Source organism: Homalodisca vitripennis, chromosome 6 (genome assembly GCF_021130785.1).
Source record: "Homalodisca vitripennis isolate AUS2020 chromosome 6, UT_GWSS_2.1, whole genome shotgun sequence".
NCBI lineage: Eukaryota > Metazoa > Arthropoda > Insecta > Hemiptera > Cicadellidae > Homalodisca > Homalodisca vitripennis.
The window spans coordinates 70,288,507-70,312,859 of NC_060212.1; the positions used below are offsets into that span (position 1 = coordinate 70,288,507).

At 30.1% G+C, this 24,353-nt stretch overlaps 1 protein-coding gene across 1 annotated transcript in view; it reads left to right on the forward strand.

Annotated features, from left to right (window-relative positions):
• The first annotated feature begins 683 nt into the window (after window positions 1–683).
• LOC124365422 overlaps window positions 684–24,353 on the forward strand; it is a 39,391-nt gene continuing 15,721 nt past the window's right edge. Inside the window, exon 1 of the mRNA XM_046821403.1 lies at window positions 684–1,028. Coding sequence (XP_046677359.1) covers window positions 684–1,028 — 345 coding nt within the window. The remainder of the gene's footprint in view (window positions 1,029–24,353) is intronic.

A 24,353-nucleotide genomic window follows, 5' to 3' on the forward strand; every position in this document is an offset into this window, starting at 1 on the left:
ATCCCAATGCTGGTATGAAGCTAGTAGGATAACATTATCGGTGACAGTGATTTATAGTTTATATTTTTTTGTGAATGAAAGTTATTTATTTTACAATTCAAGGACTAGATGAGTACGCGGGCTCAATTTACTATTACATTATAAAACTCCATACTTAGTGCATAGATTGAACAAGACCGATTGAATTATGATGTTCGACGTTTCCCCCAAAATATGGTACATTTAGAAATCAAGCCATCATAATAAATACGTCCAGATATAAATATAAGGGTAATCTCTATAGAATGGTGAGCCTCAGCACGAAAGGTCCTATTAGTAGTTTGAAACATTAAGATCCCGACTCGATGATATGCTAAGTTAGTGCAATTAAACACTTGCTGAAAAAAGACTTACTCTCAGCCGAAAACGATGTTTGAATGCTCAGTAAAATTGTTAGTATAATTTATCCGAAAATGAAGTAGTGTTTCAAAAATTTACTAAGCATATTATACATCTTTTAGGCAGAGGTAATACCGAATGATGATTGTGTTTGTAATGCATGCCCATTTACATAGTATTACTATAATGGACGTTACAAAACATGTACAACCTGCAAAAGTGGCACAAATTATTATTAATAATTTGACCAAGAGGAACTCCAACATTCCCTTGACAGGATAAGTAACTGGTGCAGAGTAAATGCTATGGAGCTTAATATAGCTAAGTGTCTTGTCATCAGCTACACTCGAAGCAACACAGCCAGGCCCTCAGACTATTCTCTAAATGGATCCCCTCTTAAGATAGTAGACAGAGTCAGGGACCTCGGAGTTATTATGACACCCTCCCTAAGCCCTTACGAACACATAATGCATGTTAAAAATAAGGCCTCTTCTATGCTTGGGTTTATTGCCCGAACCTGCAAAGACTTCAGATCCCCCTCTACATCGGCTATCCTCTATAAGACTCTTGTGCGTCCTTTGTTGGAGTACTGTTCCGTTGTTTGGTCTCCATATCAAGTGGGCCACATTGTGCTGCTGAACAGAGTGCAGGTGCGTTGCTTAAGACTTCTTGGAGTCAAACTGGGATATAATTATCTTGCAACCCCCGTCGCTGAGATTGAGATGCTATATGGACTGCAGCCTCTCCAGGAAAGAAGAAAACATATTTATATGTTATTCCTGTACAGGCTGGTGAACGGCTTCCTCGACTGCCCTCATCTAGTGTCGGATGTAGACTTCTCTATACCAAGAGGTACCCGCTCTAAGACACTTTTCTGCAGAAGATTTAGGCCCACATATTATTCATCAAACCATGGAATATGCAGACTTCTAAAACTGGGTAGTGAGGCAGCGCACATCGACTTTTTTCACGATTCAAAAATACTCCCTGAAAAACAAATTATTAAATGTAAACACCTAACACATGCTTAATACAGATCCACTTACAATAACTAACAGCTACGATTGTAGTAATTATTGATAGTATATTGTTGAGTTTCCAAATTTTATTAATGTTATAGCATTGGTCAACTATTTATTTATCGTTGCTGTTACTGTATTGTTATTATTCCTTGTTATTTATTGTTGTTTTTGTTATTCATATTTATAGTATATCACTCTGTTATTGCGTATGTTGTTCACGTTAGAGCTTACATAAGACAGTGTATATTGATTATGATTTGTCATCGTGATTGCTACGTGTTTGATTTGTTGAAATACTTTTGTGAAAATGGATGGAACCGTTGGAAAGAAATAAATAATATTAAAGGATTTTTAGGAGTTCCTGCATTGAGATTTATCACCAGACATTGGAATAATTAATCAAATTTATTTTTGTAACATTAGACGTGTAATATTGTTAATTTTAAGTATTTTAGGTTATTAGCTAAGCGTTAACGAAGCTTACTTCTCAAGCAAGGCCTATTACAATCAAATCTAACGATATATCTGACTATACGATATATAGAGAAACATTTATCTATAAGGGTGAAATATTACGTGAATATTAATATCTATATAAGTAACATCGAGTTAAATGACTTTATAGTGTTTGGCTGAACGTTAGTGGACATTATTATGTTAGATTTGTAAAAAAAACTTGTGAGAGCGTAAAATTCGCAGATTAAAACAAACTGAGTACAGTTATTGTACACTAGCTGTTAACCGCGGTTTCACACGCAAACTTTAGAACCGAAGTCCTTATATTACTTCGTAAAAAAATTTATGATGTAATATGATGGGAATCCTATAAAAATTTTAAAACGTACGTAGGCATACATCAGGTAGATATTATTTAAGTTCATGGTAAATAGTATCAGGGTTTTAAATTAATTATTATATAATGTTTGGCACGTGTAGGAGCATTTCTTGTTGTAATTAATTATATACATAACGTCACAGCTGAATCTGCCTTGTTATCCCAATCAATTCTTTGTTTGAAAGGTTATTTTTTAAGATGGAAGGATTGTGAAGGAAACAGGATTTTTCCGGACATTTGCCATCGTTCAGTGAAACAATAAATCAGTAACACTACGTTTCGAGATCTGCAATCTGATCTCTTCTTCAGGTAAAGAACTAACCTAATACATAATATTACAAACTAGGTTAAAATAAACAATTCTTACCAAAGCGTTATGGCACACCTAAGTCAGGAATTACAACCTACATGTTGTTTGTCAACTTCAATAACTCTATAAACATGCACTTAATAAAAACTATACAAAACACTAATCATTAAACATTAAACAATCACGAGTATTATATTGAAATGAGCTCTGCAACCTCGGCGAAGCTTGTTATATCACATTTATAGCGCGATGTACTCTTAACATGTATTTGCTTTTAAACATGAAATTTCATTTACATGTAGGTGACCTCTGGAACAAAATTATTCGTCTACTATTTGATGCGCAATATTACGATTAGTGCGTCAAATTTCATTATCTCACAATTCTGAGTAAGGTAATAACTTACATTGGAAATAAGTAGGGTTTAATTAACAACCATATAAATTGTATGTGTTGAGATTCGTTTACCACTCTATTTACAAGAACGGTGGGATGTGAGGTGAGCTCTACATGTGGAAGTTACGTATATCAACCAGGGAAAATCTCTTCTCTGCAGTTAACAGGTTGTGTAGTGGGTACCACAGCCATCAATACTTCAAATACTTTTAACCAATTTTTATAAGTGTTGCTAGACTTCCATTGACGCTTTCTGGCCCAATAGATAAATCGGTATAGTCTAGATGGTTCCGCAGCATCAGAATGTAAACTCGGACCAGTGTTCTTGTCAACTAAGTAACCATTTGTAATTAATAATTGGTTTGAGACTAATTAATATTTCTACTAAACTATAGGTCTTATAGTACTAATATCGTTTTTAGTGTTTAATATTTTTAATGAATTGGAACTTTGGAATTCTTTTTATCATTCATATAATATAAAGAACTAACAGATCTCCCATTCTTAGTTCTGGGTAAATACACATTTTTATGCTGCTTATTGCAGGCCGAGATACAAAACAGGGATGAAATAAAATAACTCTACGTTATTGAGACTATTTTTAATATGAAGATTTTAATATAACAAAATATTTTTATAGAACAGATATATATATATATATATATATATATATATATATATATAATGTAAAAATATATATCTAATAAATATAGAAAAATAATATATATATATATATATATATATATATATATATTTAATGTAAATAAAAGTCGTTTGACAGGTATTTGGTCTTCCAATCATATGTTAGTTTGCTTATTTAAACGCATATGTGACATATACGGCCAAATAAAAAATAATTGAATCAGAAAAAGTAAGCGCTCTGTGGTGTAATGGTAGCACATTCACCCGGCAAGTGAGAGATCTGGGTTCGACTCCCGGCGGAAGCAAGTACTTTTTTGCGATTCAATTTTTATTGAAATTAAATAAGGCTATTGCCATTTATACAATTTAATGTATATATATATATATATATATATATATATATATATATATATATACATACATACATACATATGAATACGGAATGTCCGGTTGAGTCGGTTTTCCGTCCAGTTGTTTGGTTAACACGGGTAACTAACACTGCATACAAATTATAACATCTAAATTTACAGTTTGCTCCGAAAAAAAAACTGTACAGTGTACATTATGTAACTAGATAAATTTAATACATTTCTTTGGTCACAGTTATAGCTTAAACTCTCAATTCATTACATGACATATTTTAGTTTACAGTAAAATAGTTGAATGACGATGTACAACTCTTCACGGATACGTGGTATTGTTAGAAAATAATGTTACATATTATGAATGATATTGTATTTTTAATTTTTTATTTAATCTTATCTCTAATTAATAATATTAATTAAGTTCTCCAATTAAAAAAAGAGTAATTCATTTTTGTAAAACACAAATCAAGAAATTTGAAGTATTCTTTCAATAGAGAGCATATTTTTCATGGTCAAGTTATATAAAAATGTAGGCCATGCATGATTCATGAACAATGCGTAACTAGATTTAGCTTATTTTATAATTGCTGAAAAAACTTGAATAGTTATTAATTTCAACAAAACTTTTTCGCTAAAAGAATATAAACGTACAGTCCATATGTGTATAAAAAAACGCTTTAACTTGTTAGATTCAAGTTACGGAGTGCTTCTCATAATATTATAAAACAAATAATGTATTTTAAGAAGCTTACAATCCAGTCTTGAATATATTTAGTAGAATAGTGATTTTAATTTGATGTAGATAACAAAATTTACTTAGAATTGTACAGAAGTGTAATGTATTTTTCAGGGCAAAGTTAAATTACTTGCCATAATTTTTCATTAACACTTTCGAAATTATATATAATCTTTTTTGGACATATCAGTATGTCATAACATAAATACAGGGACAGTTACAAATAATTTGTACACAACTTTTTCGAGTGTATGTTATACATACATAGTTGCATATTGATTTACAGAATATATTGTAAACACATTCATTGAATCCTCACATAGAACTTGGGAACCTTGCCAAAAAACTTATTTTCAAGAAATCGAAAATAACACAGATTAATTCTGTTAATTTCGCAATTTACAATGCGACAACACACACGCACTACGAACACTGCATAAAAAACAGTTTTGTTTGTGTGTTCTGTATTTGTTTTAACACTTCCCCAATAAAATTTCAATTTGTACTCCAATTTGAATAAAATCCGTAGCATCACATACTCCTGAATTTCTCTAGTTTCAACATAAATATTAATCTTTATAACGGAAAAATGAGATATTCTTAAAATTATTTTGATAAAGTAATTAGGAAAATCTGCGAAAATATTCTTCTCTAAGTATAAAATAAACTTGATTTGATTCTTCGTTAATTCGTCCTAATAAATTTTTTGTCATGATGACAAAATATTTAATATAAGAGAAACTGTTTCTTAGCAACAACTACCAGTAATTTATATGAGTGAGAAATATCGTGTTGTCATGTTAGTATGGCGTGCTCAAAAACACTTCTCTTGTGAAGATTTATCAGGCAGGCACTTGTTTTGTGACGTTGAGTTATCTCATATAAACTGAAACATCTTGAACAGATTTAAAACACAATATATAGTAATGTAATCTTTGTTTGATGTCTTATATAATAGTCTTCAATTTTAATGTTATTTCTTGATTTTTGTATTCCAGAAATTTTGTAAATTATTTTTCAATGTAATTAGGAAGAGGATGTAAAATAAAAATTATTACTTAATTATAATGAATTGTTATATGTAACTGAATAACTTTAGTTGTGTCATATAATTTAACAACCGCTTGGCTTTACCGATATTCTATTTCTTTAGCCTTTTCTAAACATCACATGTATACATAAAAATGATATCATGTATCATTATGAGTAGCCTATATTTCTTATATCAACCTTTCTTTCATTTGCTATTTTGCGTAGAGTACAAAAATATCTAGGTAAGACAAAATAAATAATAATATTTGAACTAACTAAGTATGCAGTTATTAGTTAATACAAAATGACTATTATCAAACTTTTATTAAATACTTAAAGTTTGTTATAAACCTACTTTTGTTCTTGCTCTCGGCTTCCTTTTCATGTGTGTGTGTGTGTGTGTGTGTGTGTGTGTGTGTGTGTGTTATATATATATATATATATATATATATATATATATACAAAACACCTTTTATTGAAGATCCTTACATTCTGTATCAAATACATTAGCAGAAAAACTTGTAGATTCTATAATAGATATGATTAAGAAAATTCTCCTGAAGTACCTAGGGCAGGTCATTTATGATAAGTCAGAAAATATATGGTCCAAGCAACGATCACTGAGGAAGTCCCGATCAAGAAACATACTCAGAGGAATTAGCTGACAAAAACGTAACTTGTAGTAGCCGGTCCTAGAATTACCTCGTTAACCACTTTTATTCAATTTTTACAAGACCTTGTACTAGCATATTATAAAGGGGAGTGTAATACACTTTGTTTAAATGTGTGGTGATTGCCCACCACATTTACCAGACCGCCGATGTATACATCTAAACATCACATGTATACATAAAAAATTATATCATGTATCATTATGAGTAGCCTATATTTCTTATATCAACCTTTCTTTCATTTGCTATTTTGCGTAGAGTACAAAAATATCTAGGTAAGACAAAATAAATAATAATATTTGAACTAACTGTAAGTATTGCAGTTATTAGTTAATACAAAATGACTATTATCAAACGTTTTATTAAATACTTAAAGTTTGTTATAAACCTACTTTTGTTCTTGCTCTCGGCTTCCTTTTCATGTGTGTGTGTGTGTGTGTGTGTGTGTGTGTGTGTGTGTGTGTTTATATATATATATATATATATATATATATATATACAAACACCTTTTATTGAAGATCCTTACATTCTGTATCAAAATACATTAGCAGAAAAACTTGTTAGATTCTATAATAGATATGATTAAGAAAATTCTCCTGAAGTACCTAGGGCAGGTCATTTATGATAAGTCAGAAAATATATGGTCCAAGCAACGATCACTGAGGAAGTCTTTTAAATTTTTTGGGTTTTTTTAATTTTTTCCCCTTTTTTAAAAAAATTTTTAAATTTTTTTAAAAAAAATTTAAAAAACCCCTTTTGGGGAAAAACCTTTTTGTTTTAAAAATTTAAAAAAAATTTAAAAACCCTTTTTTTAAAATTAAAAAAATTTTTTAAAATTAAAAAATTTTTTTAAAAAAGGAAAAAAAGGTTTTTTTCCCCTTAAAAAAAAAATTTTTAAGGGGAAAAAAAATTTTTAAAGGGGTTTTTTTTTTTTTTTTTTTTTTCCGGATTTTTAAATTTTTTTTGGGGAAAACCCCCCCCTTTTTTGGGGGTTTTTTTTCCCCCCCTTTTTTTTTTTTTTTTTTTTCCCCCCCCCCCCTTTTTTTTAACCCTTTTTTCTTTTTTTTTTTTTTTTTTTTTTCCCCCCCCCCCAAAAAAAAAATTTTTTTAAAAAAAACAAAAAAATTATTTTTTAAAATAAAAATTTTTTTTTTAAAAAAATTCTTTTAAATTTTATTTTTTTTTTTTTAAAAAAAAAAAAACCCTTTTTTTTTTTTTTTTTTTGGGTTTTTTTTTGGGGTTTTTTTTTTTAAAAAAAAAAAAATTTTTTTTAAAATTTTTTTTCAAAAATTTTAAAAAAAAACCAAATTTTTAAAAAAAAAAAAAAAATTTTTTTTGGTTTAAAATAAATTTTTAAAAAAATTCCCCCAAGGAAAAAAAATTTTTTTTAAAAGGGGTTTTTTCCCCCCCCCGCCAAAAAGGGCCCCCCCAAAAAACCGGGGAAATTTTTTTTTTTGGGGGTTTTTTTTTTTCCCCCCAAAACCTTTTTTTTTAAAAAAAATTTGTTTTTTTTTTAAAAAAAAAGGGGTGAAATTTTTTTAAAATTTTTTTTTTAAATTTTCCCCGGGGTTTTTTAAATTTTTTTTTAAAAAAGGTAAAAAAAAAAAAATTTTTTAAAATTTGGGCCTTTTTTTAAAACCCTTTTTTTTTTTTTTTAAAAAAAAAAAAATTTTTTTTAAAAAAAAAAATTTTTTTTTTTAAAAATTGGGGGGAATTTTAAAAAATTTTTTAAATTTTTTTTTTTTTTTTAAAAAAAAAATTTTTTTGTTTTTTGGGAAAAGAATTTTTTTTTTTTTTTTAAATTTTAAAAAAAATTTTTTTTAAAAAAAAATTTTTTTAAAAAATTTCCCCCCCCCCCAAAAATTTTTTTTTGGGGGGAAAAAGGGGGAAAAGGCCCAAAGGCCCTTTTTTTGGAAAATTTTGGGGTTTTTGAAAAATTTTGGCCCCTTTTTTTTTTGGGTTTTTTTTGGGCCCCAAATTTTTTTTTAAAAAAAAAGGGGGGGGCCCCCCCCCCCCTTTTTTAAATTTAAATTTTTTTGGAAATTTTGGGGGGGGGGGGTTTTTTTAAAGTTCCACAAACAAATCACAAACATCACTATAATTATGATCATGTTTCCCCATGTTTACCCAAAAAAAACTCAAAGCTGTTCTTTTTGTTAATTTCCTATTCATACTTTCTCAGATATCGACAAAAAAAAACTGTAGTGTTTGACTTAGTCAAGTTCACAACTAATTAAAAGTAGGAAAAAAAAAAAAGTCTAAAAGGGTTGCTAGTGACAACTGGCTTATGGCCCACCCTGTATTTTTTGTTTCGCCAAGAGTTTTTCAGGAGGGAAATACTGCCTGGTTTTTTAATTGGTTTTTTTTTTTAGCATGTTATTTAAAAGAGCCCCATTGTGAAAAGGCTCCTTTTGTTATTTTCAATACTAAATTTTGTTTAGGGGGCCCCCAACCCCAGTGTTTATGAATCATTAAAAATTTTTTCAAATGGGTGCTAATATATGATACAGTAATAAATACCACTTTTATAAAACCCGTAAAAATTTTTATACATTATTGAGAGGCCAAAAATTAAACAAAAAGCGCACATGTTCGTACATTAGGTGTAACACGTTTTTGAAGTAAATTTTGGTTCGAACCAATTATATTTCACACGCAGTGGTAAAGTTTACTTTATTTTTTACGTTAACGATGTATACACATACCCCGGTCTGTAAAAACCCTACTGTAGTTAAAAAATTTTCTACTTACGGCCTTTCATACGTTGGTAAAAAAAAGACTACTTCAGTCAACCCAAACATCTACTTCCGACCCTTGTAGTCAACTTTCCCGGGGTAAAGGTAATGCAGGTGATGTACAGCTTTTGCATTGGGGCTCTGACAAGATAAATACCTTTCGAAAAATTTTTTTTTTGTAAAGAAGGGGGTCTGCTTTTTTTCCCCCTAATTTTTCTATTTCCCGTGTAAGGTGTTTCTCCACCGAAGTAGCGTTTATTTTGTTACCCTAATAAAAGTAAAAAAATATAGATCCCTAGCTCCGAAAAGTATTCTTTGGTCAAAAGGCGACTACTTTCCCACCATTATAATTTTTCTTTTTGCTCTTTAAATACTTGTAGTAGCGTTTGCATTGTAGCCCAGAAAACATAAATACAGGGTTTTTTATAAATGAATGGTGCAAATTTTTAAGGGTTATAAACAATTTGCTTTGCAAGGTAGAAAAAAAATGGTTGGCCCCCTCTGAATTCTTCAGCTCAATTAGTTTCATTGCTCTGTGTTAGAAAACAGTGTTTCATTGTTTTTGGTTAAATTGTGCAATAAAATTCAAACATTTCTTTTTGATCTAGAAAAATGTTTTCCCCATCAAGAAAAAAACCAAGTGTTTTGCTATTTTTAGTGAATTAAGGTCTTCTGTTTTAGTGCAAAGGGCTTTTAGAAGATTATTTAACAAAGATCCCCCTCATAGAAACAACATTTCGCGTTGGAGTAAACAATTCGAAGAAACTGGATCGGTACAAAAACGGAAGTCTTCTGGGAGACCGACTGTATCAGAGGTAACAATTCAAAACGTTAGAGAATCTTGTCTTAGATGTCCACAAAAATCTCTTCCACGTCGGAGTCTGGAGCTTGGAATCCCAGTGACAACTCTGCATAAAATTTTGCATAAAAGGCTGCATTTTCATGCCTATAAAGTTCAACTGTTGCATGGGATCAAACCGAATGATAAAAATAAACGTGTGGAGTATGCAACTTACATCTTAATTCAGATTGAAGATGAATCATTTTTAAATGATGTTATGTTTACAGATGAGGCAACTTTTCATGTTAACGGGTGTGTTAATAGACACAACGTTCGAATTTGGGGTTCTGAACATCCTCATGAGATCATAGAAATAATCCGAGACACACCAAAAGTAAACGTCTGGTGTGGACTGACTAAAAACAAAGTAATTGGACCTTTTTTCTTTGCCGAGAAAAGTCTTAATGGTAATGTGTATCTGGACATGCTAGAGAATTTTTGTTTTCCTCAAATTGACGAGTTTTATAATGTCAATATGGTGTATTTTCAACAAGATGGTGCGCCACCCCATTATAAGGACTTTGTTCGTGATGCTTTGAATGACAAGTTTGGACAAAGATGGATGGTCGAGGTGGCCCAATAGCATGGCCTCCTAGAAGCCCGGATTTGACTCCATGCGATTTTTTTGTGGGGATACGTGACAAACATTGTTTATTCTCAGAAGATCTGTGATTTAGCTCATTTAAAGGAAAGGATTTATGAGGCAGTATCATCGGTTACAAGAGACATGCTGGACAGTGTATGGGCCGAGATCGACCATAGATTAGATGTCTGCAGAGCTATCGGTGGTGGACACATTGAAATGTACTAAATGTATCAGTATAAAATTGTTTTTTAACGAAGATTCTAATGAAATAAATATTTTTAATGTACTTCGTACGGTTCTCTTTTTATTTTATGTTTAAATTGCACCATTCATTTATGAAAACCCTGTACATATATCTGAAAAGTATTCCCCCCCCCCCCCCACCCCCCCCCCCCCCCACCCCCCCCCCCCCCCACCCCCCCCCCCCCCCACCCCCCCCCCCCCCCACCCCCCCCCCCCCCCACCCCATTTTTTATATGGGGCATGGTATTTGTCAGGCAACACGTTATATAAAAGATAATGCTTCGGCATAACAGAAATAAGTTGTTATTTATTTATTTATTGAACGGCATTGCCATTTTTACAGTGCTTACAAAGTGTGGTGCACAACAATAAAAAAAAGCGTAAATAAGTGTGGTTATGTTGGAAAATTAAACACCCCTAATCTAGTGAAACTTAATAGTAAAACCCAATTACAAACAATATAAATATTGGTTATGTATTGTTCTAAAATGTGGTAGAAGAGGTTATTTAGGGTTAATATAAAAACTTCATTCGAAATTAAAAAATATAGTGCATTTATAATTTAATCTAACTGAAGTAAACTCTAAAAACTAATATTAAATTTAATAACTTACCATTACTCTATTATCTTCCAGATCAGCATCACTTATAAAGATTCTGAGTTATATAAACAGTCTTCGAGTGGTATTATATGGAGATGGAATGCTTCAGTTTACTATACTTGGGTGAGTTTCTGTAAAGTTAGACAATAGCTTTAGAGTGTGTGACGTAAAGAGCTAACTTGTATTGTCACTCACAGTACTCTCATGAAAACATTTAATGAAAATTAACTAACATCACAAGTTCATAATAGATGGAATCTAAACATTATTATTTCATTTACAGTGATTACTAATATTTATTCCCTAACTGCCCTCTGTAACTTCACGTGGCCAAATTATCAATGTTCTTTGAAATACACACGAAGAGGAATTGCAATTTATAAATAATTACTACACAGGTCTTTGCATGTGATACCCTATTGAGTAACACTTACGCCCATAAGCATATCGTAACACGTATCTTATAATAAACACTACTGACAATAAATGATGATCACTAGAAAATATATTAGCCGCCTTCAGATTCAATTAGGAATAAGTTTAAAGAGGAATATAATTTGGATGGTAAAAGTTTGTCCAGTTTGTAGTCGGAATTTTTTTATGAGTAACAATAATATTCATAACTCTAAAAATCTCATAGTAGAGTTTGGCTTGTTGCGACGATTAACATTTTCATCCTCGATGTGAGAACCTTACTAGTCCTAACATCTATGTGTCTACTTCTAGCCTTTACACCCTTCTTCTTGAAGAAGTTCTCCCTGTAAATCTAGTGACATTTTCAATGATACCATGATTAGGAAAAATGGTTAAAATAAATGACATTCAAAATAATATAGTTACGATCATAAGTATTTCAAGCAAAGAATAGAAGTAGTACAATAAAGAAATGAAGTCACCTAAAAACAGAGTAATATAGTCATACAGTGCATAAAATGAAGAGGCATATGGTTCCACAACAAAAGAGATCCAGTGATTCATTAAATATGAATGAAGATAATTGCGATCCTTTGCACAATAAAGAATTTATGTTATCATAATTTACTAATAAAGTTGTAAAATAGCAATTGCTTAAAGGATATAAATATAGGAAAATAATGAGTAGTATAACCAATAAATTTAGATCTATACACACACACAAATAAAATGTGATACAGATATAATTATAAAAATAATCCTGGCGTATAATAAATAATTATTTGAAAAGGTTTAGCTCCAATAAAGGATTATAAATTATATTGTTAATAGACGTTAACTTCAGTAAAAACCTAAATAATTTCTTTTAATTTATACATACAATAGATTTGCTATTGAATTGCAGTAGTAATTAAATTTATTTATTTAAGATCCTACCATACACATGAATGTGTTGCATTCCTATTTAAAAAACCCCCTGTAGATTTTTGATTGTATAAAAACATTTTATGTTTTTTTTTATAAAGAATACGTGTACGGACTATTAACTCTCTGGGATTTTGGGAAGTGGGAGAATATGTAAGCAATCGCGTTCATAATAGGAAAGAAAACATGAAGTTAAGTCATTTTTGGTTTAAACTATTGGATTTCTTTTGCATCGAATGGACGAAACACATTGGGTTGGAAATTTCTGAGGTCATAGGAATAAGTATTAGAGATTAAAAAGTTTACGTGTAACTTTTACATGTTGCAAATAACACTTAACATTACCACTAGATGTTAAATAAAAATATTTCTATGCCTCGTCACTGGAAAAAATATAGCAAGAATAATTCAAAAACGATACCGGGAGGGTGGGCCTAGTGGTTCTTAGGAATATTACCTAACAAAAGTCAATCATTTAACAAAACTTCAAAATTGACTTCCCTTAAAATTCCCGTCAAATCACACGCCGCGATCATCTAATCTTCCTATCATATGTTAGATTGGCTATTATAAACGCATATGGGACAGATAATGGCCAAATACAAAATAATTGAATCGTAAAAAGTAAGGCCTCTGTGGTGTAATGGTAACACATTCACCCGGAAAGTGAGAGATCCGGGTTCGAGTCCCTTTGGAACAACTATTTTTTGTCATTCAATGTTTATTGAAATTAAATTCGGATAATACCATTTGTACAAATTTTACATTAATGTAAATAAAAGTCGTTTGACATGTATTTGGTCTTCTGATAATATACTAGTTTGCGTTATTTAAACGCTTATGTCAATAGTCAATATTCAGGTATTTATTTCGGAGACAAAAAGTACGTTTGTATAGCAAATGTCAAACTATCTAATAATTTTGACACACAAGCCACATCGAGCTCTCATTTAATACATACATTTTGTCACTCACTCTACTCCATTCGTCACCAATTTTTTCCCATCCCAATTCGATTCGAGAGTAAGTCTTCTGATTTTGTGGTCTCCCAGTTGTACGCCATAAAATCGTTCACAATATAAAACTTTAAGACTATAAACAGCGTTTAAAAACGAGTTTTTAAATGCTTCATGCTTAGGCGAATTTTTAAATTAATTTGGCAAGCTTGTTGATAAGATGAACTCATGCATGGAAGAGCAAACGCTCATGAACTACCTACCGTCCTGTGTCCCTGGTTCGGTATCGTTTTCTCTGCCTATTGTGAACATACCATCCGTTGGTGCATTTAAGCATACAATATGACGTTGTTTCTAAAATTTAGAGTCTTGGCAAAGTCAATAGTTTCAATCTTTTGAAAAGTAGCCTGCACGAATCTCTTAATTTTAATTTTGCAACAAAGCGTTATCGCTTGTTTTTGAAGCTTGAACCCTCTTAAAAATTGGTTACTTGCACATGTACCCGACAGCACTAGTCCATAGGTGAGATGTGGATAGATCAAGCCATAATAAGTCATCATCATAACCTGAATAGGCAGTGTTTAGCTAGAGACCCCAACACATAAATGTCTGAGGCTAATTTGGAGCAGACGTAATAGATATGAAATTTCAATGTAAAACCTTGATAAAGGTAAACTCCAAGGAATTACGAGGAACAGGAACAGACCTCTTCTAATATGGCCTAATCCAACACAATGGCCGGGCCATATTCGCAGTCTGTCGAGCACAAAGAAAAATTAAGAACATTGGATTTTGAAGAATTTGTTTTTATAATGAGCCTGTGAAAATGGTGAACACAACTGTTAACTGTATCAAAAGTGTTTTGTTCTAAAACTGATTTTGCTGTTTCATAAGAAACAGTCGTATCATTCGCATACTGCACGATTTTTTCGTGTGGAAGTGATGATTCTATGTCATTGGCATAGAGCAGGAAGAGAATAGGGCTGAGAATTGATCATTGAGGGACTCCATTATATATTATGGAGTCCCTCAATGATCAATTCTCAGCCCTATTCTCTTCCTGCTCTATGCCAATGACATATTATATATATATATTATATATATATTCTATATATATATATATATATATATTAATATATATATATATACATATATATATATATATATATAATAGACTATATATATTTAATTTTTATTTAATGAGCCACATTGGCATTAAATTATTATCATTGAACCTTTTCCATGGAAGCTGCTGAATGATTCTATCCAACTCTTCCTCAACGACAAGTGTCAGGACTATTGAGGTTACTGGACATTGTCTTTTAAAGGATTTTTTATTTGACGTGATGATGGACGAGTGCGACGTAATCTACGAAAAAATCACACAATTGGATTATTACTACAATAAATAAAAATTGTATTATTTAATTCAGTTGAAATATAAAACCTCAATAAATATAACGTGTTTGTTTTTTATTGCTATATTATTTACTGCAAATATTGTTAAATACGCTATTGCTGTAAAATATCTTCCTTCTAAGTAGATTTTAACTATTCATACTAAATCATTTAAGAGAAAACCATTTTACTAATTTGAAATACCGGAAATTTAAAACATTATTTTAATAAAATTGCAGTATTTTTACGTGAATCAAAAACAAATGATAAAATTTTGGGAAATATTAGTAATGAATACACTATATGACGGCAAGTGGCATACATTATATTAATTACCAAAACGGGACAAATTTATAAATATTTTGGAAATATTAAAACTAATTAAATAGACTGTTTAGTTGTTTGGTATGCCATGCATATTGTGTAAGCGACCTACAGAAATAACCTTACAACAAATATTATGTTCTCATATGTGTTGGTAATAGAGTGAAAGAGGAAGTGAGGAGGAGGAGGACTGTTGAGAACGAGGGAGAGAGAATTCAAGTTTCTATACAGAACCTGCAGTAACACTCCCAGTAGTTCATTAGTTGGACACGAGTGAATACACGTACAATAATTGTATCTGACAATGAATGTGTCATAAACTCCCACTTGCTTATTGTCAAGTTTCCTGGTTTACACAATGGACGTCCGCTATTGTCACTTACAAGGATGTTCTTATTACATTGTTTTAACAGCACAATACAAGTGCAAATTCACGATGTACGAAACAATGTTGCTTTACAGAATTCTTCATAAGTGCTCTTCAAAACATTACAACATTGTGCTTAATGACATCAGTGCTAAATATATTTTAACAGTAGAGAATATATAATTAACACTTTTAATATGTTACGAGTATTTTATCAATCTGAACGTCTCATACGATGTTTGATGTCAATGATTAGATTACTTGGCAGTGTTTCTAAATGCTATCACTCGAGGGACTGGAAAAGGTTTCAAATATTTTTATATTCAGCATGGATTTCTGTTTATATTTATCCTACATCGTGTAATATAGTAGCAAATTTTACTCCATGGATTTTGGTTAACCGCCAATTTTAACATTGGTTTTGGATAACTATGATATTAAATAAAAAAATATCACAATATAAAAATTTATAAACTAAATAAAACTATATGACATTGCAAACATGTTACTGAATAACATATGTAGCGTAATACAATCACTTTTGCATGGAATCTCAGAGAAGCCAGTTACGCGACGCGTGGTTTGAAATACTCATACCATGTTTATTTTGTACTACAACTACATAGCAGAAAATTTAGAGTTTCTAATCCTTTTCTAAATACTATTATAACCACATCTGTCGGGAAAAATTTACAAGCATGTTTGCAATTTTGGTATAGGTAATAGTACCTTATACCACGTGCCGCGTACAAGGACTCGCTGAGGTTTTATATAAAATTATTAAATCTTGATTTATTCCGTACTTAATTACAACAGTAATAAATTTTAAATATATGGAATATTACTAACTTTCATATTTCGGTACCAATGGCTAAGCAATACTTTACTCATAAAGCAACTCGGTATACCTTATTTTGTGTTAATTCATTAGTACTGGCTTGTGTTCTTACACCAAGTTAAAACGGAAAGGATGGAACAATTAACAATAATAACAAAGATAATAATTATTGAATAACAGTAATAAACATAACAATAAATAACAATATATAAATATAACAATAATAATAACAAAAACATTGAAAACTATACATATTTTAGAATGAATTTTTGTTAAGTATCGCATTATTAAAGTTATGCTGACGATTATTCCAATCTTTTCAGAAACTGCAGAATCTGTGAAACAAGCATTTAGAGTATTTTAGAGATCCAATCCAAAATTTCAGTCCATAATTTCAATGCTGATACTCAAAATCCAAGTAAGTGGCGAAAAATGCATGTTTGTCACGAATTTTAACATTTAATAATCTTTATGAGTCTTTTTAAAATTCATTACCAAAAGAATTTAATTTTTGGGAAATTTAAAATACTTTTCACATTATTATAATCAATATTATTAGCACAAGAAATTTGCAATTATAGCCTAGTGTGTATTTACTTTATCACCACGTACAAATAAGTTTAGTAAAATCAACGTGTTTAGTAAAAATTAAATTTTTATTTTGGTTTTGGTTTTTATATTTTTCAATGGTGTTCTAGATTAATAATAGTAATTGAAAGTAAAAAAAAATATATATTAATATGTTATTACGAAACATGTACCTGATGTTTAATAATTTAACGTGCTCGGTATATGGTTAACCGGCACCTCTTAACTCTTTAAATACATACGTACAATATTTTAAAGAACTTTTAAAGATGAATATAGATATAATATATCCAACCATCTGGCACGAAAAATGTTACATTACCATCTTTGAATACAGAAAAAATAAAAACTCTTTTTTATAATTCCACGACGTTAAACTGTTCAATTTATGTATAGGAGTTTAAATATTAATTTAGATCATCTTATAATTTGACCCAAAGGAAACACTAAATTGATGGACATAGTATTTTAAAGCATTTACACGAAATACGGCTGAGAGAATGTTGATTTAATTTTGTTATATTGTATTTTATTATAAAATATCATCTCCTTAAGTTATAAATCTTTAAACAACTTTATGGCACTTAAGGAAGCAAAACCTCATGGTCATATTATAAAAATTTTACTTTTAATCTTAATCCTTATACAGTTATTTAGTTTCATTACATATTATATACTGTAGTACGAACACAAAGTTCAAGAGGGTAAAATCACTACGCGTCCCAATTAGGTTATTATTCCGACAAGAATTTATTCCAAGAACATCAGAGAAAAATAATACTAACCCGTAATGAGTAACAGTAATTCATATATTTTTGCAGCTATACTATTCATTATTGGTTGGTAGTATTTTTTCCGGTGTTCTTGGAATAAAGTCTTGGTGGTATATTAATCGAATTGACACGTATAGTAATTTATTCTCTCTTGACTTTTGTAGGAGTACAACAGCTTACAGTTACCACTTCGCGCGCCTTATCCATACGTAACATTTAATTAATTTTATAAATTAGCACTTTCATACTAGACATCTATGTTAAATGTTATATAAATTAAATTTTTAAATAGTAAAGTAACTTACCTAAGATGATGTTTTATTTTCCAGAATAATACGTGTATTAGTTGTGAGGATGTCCTTCTGAAGAGACCTCTTTGTCATGGGTATAAGTTGTCACAATAAATGGCTTCCTTTATCTGGATAATAAGTAAGTTAGCTTCGCGATTTTGTTTTAGGCAGGACGAAGTTCTTGTTCAACTTCGAGTAGAATGATTCTTCTCCAACATTTAGTACTTCCAGTATTCATGTTCTGGACTTCTAGTCTTCTAGTCTCCCGTTTTATTTCTACAGGTGCAATGTTGAGCCATGATGCTGACGCCGCAGTTTGTAATTCGACACCAACGTAAAGAGAAATCATTTTAAATAATTAGTGATTAAGTTCGTAGGCATATTGCCAAGAAAATATGAACCACCAGGGACACTACTAAGATACTATTTTAGTTCGTTGTCATTCTATTTTGGCAGTGACGTGGCAAGTAATAATTTTATTGTAACATCCAAAAGTGGTGCTTGTAGGTTTTATTTGCTATAATCAAACTTATAAATATTACCTTTGCAATACCAAGTATTTATTACTATGACTTCAGAGATCTCCATACAATATGTTTCGTCCATTCCATACAGTTTTTTTGTTACTTTAAACAGCTGTAATTCTTCAGTGGGTGATATAAATTGTCTTTTAGAATGTCATCTTTATTGCTTTGACTAAAAATAAACACTTACCAAAAATGTAGAGAATAATTTTATAAGAGGAAAAAACATCCACATCTGTGTGCTGCGTTGACATTAATAAATTATCCTTATCCATTTCAGATTGATAAATACATTGAAAAATTAATTTTTGAATTGTCAGTAATCAATACAAATATAGGTCATCATATTTAAACTGATGAAGTGGAGACCTCAGCGAAATTCATTTTTTAAGATTTAATATAACAATTTCGTTAGCTTTGATGTTTTAATAAAGTTTTTACTAATTTGAAAGTTAATACTGGTTCATAAGGCTTTCCTCTTAGAGCTAAACCACACCAAAAATGCTATTCTGACATACTTAGTTAAAGGAGATTGATACAACTTTTTTTACTTAATGTTGAGATAATCGATTTATTGTGTACTACACTAATATAAGTTTACCTTTGAACATATGACATGTTGGGAGGTGCTTTCTTTTAATTAATAGGTATTAAAATTCATTATTTATCAAATAAAGCCTATTCTAAGTGATCACATCTAAATTAGAACCTTGCTTACGGTCAGCCCAAAAGATAAAAGATGAGAGGTTATGCGATCTAAACAAAAAGTAAATCCCACAAATCTGAGTCTTGTAATATTTGTTTTGGCTTCGGGTATTTTGCTATTGTCATTAAATTAAGTAAAATGTATTGTAGAACAGTCATAAATTGTATTAAAAAAATAGGATGTAATAAGATATAGCGGATTTTCTAATACAGATAGGATGAATAAGGAAAAAACAAAGCAAACATTTATATCATATTATCCGGAGAATTGCTTTTTCAAAGTTGTACAGTAAACTCGGCTCTTCATCAGATCTTTAATGTAAACTCTATACATGTAGTTACTAGCTCATTGCTCACGAATCTAGTGAGGTGTACAAGAAATCTTTACTAAGCATTTCATGTGTAAAGGATCTCTGAATAAGCAGTGTAGAGGTATGTTAAAAGCCCATATTTTAATTGATGCTTTCTATTCGATTTGAGCCTAATTATATTAAGTATTATCTTATTTTTCTATGTGTGATAAGGCTAATTGTTGTAAATATTGTTAATATTTCTATATATTGTACTTTACTTATGATAATGCGACACAAGCGAAAAATAATATTTAAAAATGTCACATTAATAATATATATTATTGTTTACTTATAACGAATTATCATAAACTAACAGTTCCCGTTCGTAAATATGTGTTGTGCCTCATCCATATCCTATTATACATAGAACTATTATACAAAAATGACTATCAATGGTTTTATATGCTGATTGTTAGTGAACATTGGTCTTACGTTTACTCTTAACACTGTTTAAGCGTAATTGTAATCAAAACATTGCAGTAATCATTCTTTGATTTCTCATATTACAGAAAGGCAACGAGTTATGGGATAATTTAATAACATTTCATCAGACGCACAAAAATAGTCACGTCGAGTCATGCCTCGGCCAGTTGACTACATGTGTGGCCGACGACGGCTTACTTCTTATCTTATATGCAGCTTAACCCTACACAGTTTTTACAGCGTAATAGGCCTAAATAATAAAAATTTATTATTATTCATATAAAAGGAAAAAATATTGTTCAAATTTTACAAGCACCTTTATTTTGACAAATATTGCCAAACCAATTAAAAAACACCGAACCAAATAAGAAATTGTAAATGTTTTTTATATAAGAAAATCTTTATTAAAATGTGTGAATAATTTGTTTTAATAGAAATAAGACACCAAGCATGCTTTTGTAAAACAAATATCATGCAAATATACTTCTGTACTAAAGTAGAACGTTTTTAAACTATATTAAAATTTAAACCATAGCTACAGTTATATACTGAAAAATTTTATTTAAGAAACTTTTTCAATGAAAACAAAAAATGGGGTGTGGATAGCTTAAATGCTTTACTGATTCTAATATTAGTATGTGCAAAATTGGAATTAATGTCATATATGCTAAGAAATGTTTTAACTGATTATTGTTTAAAATCGGGTAAGGAGCCGAGGTGGTGAGTCTCCAATACTATAACTACACGGTAACTCTAAACGTCCTGATAATCAATAAATTTCAGAAACATTACCATGGATATTACATGAACTGAATAATGAAGTAGTTCAGTTACATCGAAGCTAATGGAAAAGCACTCCAGACCTAAAATATTGGACGACAAATTACCTTTTCTTCATAAAACTGAATAAAACTTGTCAAGGACATTTTATTGATATAAGTTTACAGCCCCTCTAGTCACAGCACTCGTAAACGATCAGCCCATTATTATATACATCGGTTGTAAACTTTCTATGAGTCACTCAGTGCATTAAAATGTTTTGGATCTATCTTTTTCAACTGTGTTTACTATTTAAGCCATTAAGCACAACGTTTTAATGAATTGAAAAGCGCTTATAAAGAATTCTGTACAGCGACATTGTTTCTTAGATAGTGGATTGAAATTGTAAATCCGTGTTAAAAACAATGTGATGAGAATATCCCTGTAAGTGACAATAGCGGGCTTCCATTGTATAAACCAGGAAACTTGACAATATACAAGTGGGAGTTATGATACGTTCATTGTCAGATACAATTATTGTACGTGTATTCACAAGTGTCCAACTAATGAACTACTGGGAGGGTTACTGCAGGTTCTCTATTGAACTTGACCTCTCTCTCCCCCACTCTCCTCAATTCTCCTCCTCTCCCGCTTCCTCTTCACTTCAGCACCAACATCTATCAGTACTTAATGTTTGTTCTTAGTTTTATTTCACTAAGTCATTTTTGTAAGTAATGTGATGTAGCCTAAGCGACTTCACTTAATACAGTGTATACATTATTAATATTTTGCTAAATTCGTCATTTCTTTCTCATCAAGTAAAAGTGCTCCAATTATCGTGAAAACGATTATTTTATTCATTTTAAATTGGTAAAATAATTTATTAAAATATACTTTCAAGAAATATATTTCAAATATATTCTTTTTACAGTAATAATAGATTTCAAAATAATCAGTAAATTATATAACAATCTAGACAATACACAAGTTATATTCCTGAGGTTTTATACAACAAGCTCATTAAATGTTCAAATTTTCATACATAGTGATAATAATCCAATTTTGAGAATGTTTTAGTAGATAACACAACCAAGATAATTCTTTACATTGTAATACCTTTAAGAGTCGTAATAAAATATTTAAATTTACATGATTTTTCTTTTACCGAGTAATTCCTATACACTAAAATACTGTTTGTAGTATATTGTATTAAATATAGACCTTTACAAAAGATATTTTAAAAACCTTACATCCATGATTATTAATCATTTTCATAATGCTCTATTGAATAATACCTAATAATAATATTAAAATTAAATTAGCGGTCTGGATTAGTACGTAGTATTATATAGTAAGTGAATGTACAAATATTAAAGTATATTTAGCCATTTCAAACCATATAGTATAGTATTTTAGAAAGTTATTTTTAAACTTTGTAGTAATTCTTCTGGCAAAGTATTTTCTTTCTTGCAACTCATTAATATAGCCCTAACGATTCTTTCATACAGCCAGCATCCTAACCTAACACTCACTCTTTGTCATGAAACTTTGCCGTAAATTATGAAAATGATAAATGAGTGTTATTTATTTGTATTATAAAGTAACTGTAACCCACGGCGTCACACGCATTTTAGTATGGTTTTCATCTTATGAGCACTAATGGTCGAGTGAATTATATTTCTGACGCCATTGTTGAGCTTTTCTTATTTCCACGATCAAAAAATAAGTTAAAGTGTGTATATTTATGGCCTTTGTAAGTTACTTCCTTTTTTAGTATGCTTTTCTATACTTTAAATTAAAAATTAAATATAACAGATTAGATAAGCCTACTTCTTTCAAAATACACAATTCATAACAGCCTTGTTTATAGTTAAAGTTACATAATCATAATTGTCTTCTACATCTGATACTCAATTTTTTCAGCACACGAACATTGACATATTTAGGTGTTTGTTTTTTTATATGCAGAAATATATTTATAGTATTATTGAACATTATAAGCTGGAAATGGGACATTAGTCCAAAAGCACAGTGTAGCCGAAATTTCTTCTTCCATATTTCTTGCATAGTTTTAATTAAACCAGAAGCCTGAGATAATTTTTTATTTTTCAGGAGTGTTTAAAAAAAATGGTTTAGAACATGCCTATGGTGTACCTAATACTTAATGGGATATCACATGCAAAACCGCGAGTAGTGGTTATTTATAAATTACAATACCACTCCATGTGTATTACAAAGAACGGTGATATTTAAGCCGTTTCAAGTTACAGATGGCAATTAGGACTAAATATTAGAAATCCCCTTAAAGTAAATAACAATGTCTGGATTCGATCTATAGGAACTACTGGTGTTAGTTATTTCATCAAGTGATTCCATGAGATACTTGAGAATGAGACAGTACAAAGTTAGCTCTGTACGTCACACACTGTAAAGCTATTGTCCCAACTTTACAGAAGTTTGCATCACCCCCGTATAGTGAACTGAAGCATTCCATCTCCATATAACACCTTTCAGTCTGTCTTCTCATCTGGAAAATAACGAGAAAATAATGAGTGATTATTAAATTCAATATTATAGTTAAAGGTTTGTTTTAATTATATTACATTTATAATCTACTATATTTTAAATTAGGAATGCAACTTTTATTTTAAGGCTCAATAAAATCTGTAAAAAATTTCCAAATAGTAGATAGAAAATATTTATATTTTTATATTTAAGTTGTAGTGGTAAAGTTTTAGCTTGATTAGGAGATAAGGAGCCAATAAAACTGCTTCTTCATTTTTCTGCGCCGAAACATATTGTTATATATTTTTTTGCCTGACATAAATACCGTCCTTCATCAAAATATTAACCGAATGTGAATACAATTCTTGCTTGATGAACATTTATGTATTGTGTTACCTCATAGCTTTTCTGTTTTGTATGGTCTAATTGAGCGATGAATAATCGTGCAACTCAGAATTATGCTTAAGGTAGTATACCATTAAAACCTTTTTACATTACGCGATTTCAACTAGAAATTTAAGGAATTATTTTACAATAAATTTATATAATTATAAAAATCAGGATACATTTTACATCAGACTAATCAGTTTTTTATGAAATATTAGATTTTTCAAATAAATCAAGAAATGTTACACTGCCCCTTTATTTAATAAGTCTATGTGTACCTTAGAGTTAAAGACACACAAGAATTAAAATAAATAATCATCTTCTAATACGAACTTAGACATTTTCTTAAATTAAATAATAATAAATGAAAATGTATACCTTCTATGATAAAACAAAATAAACTGTTAATAAAAAAAAAACAAAATCGTAAA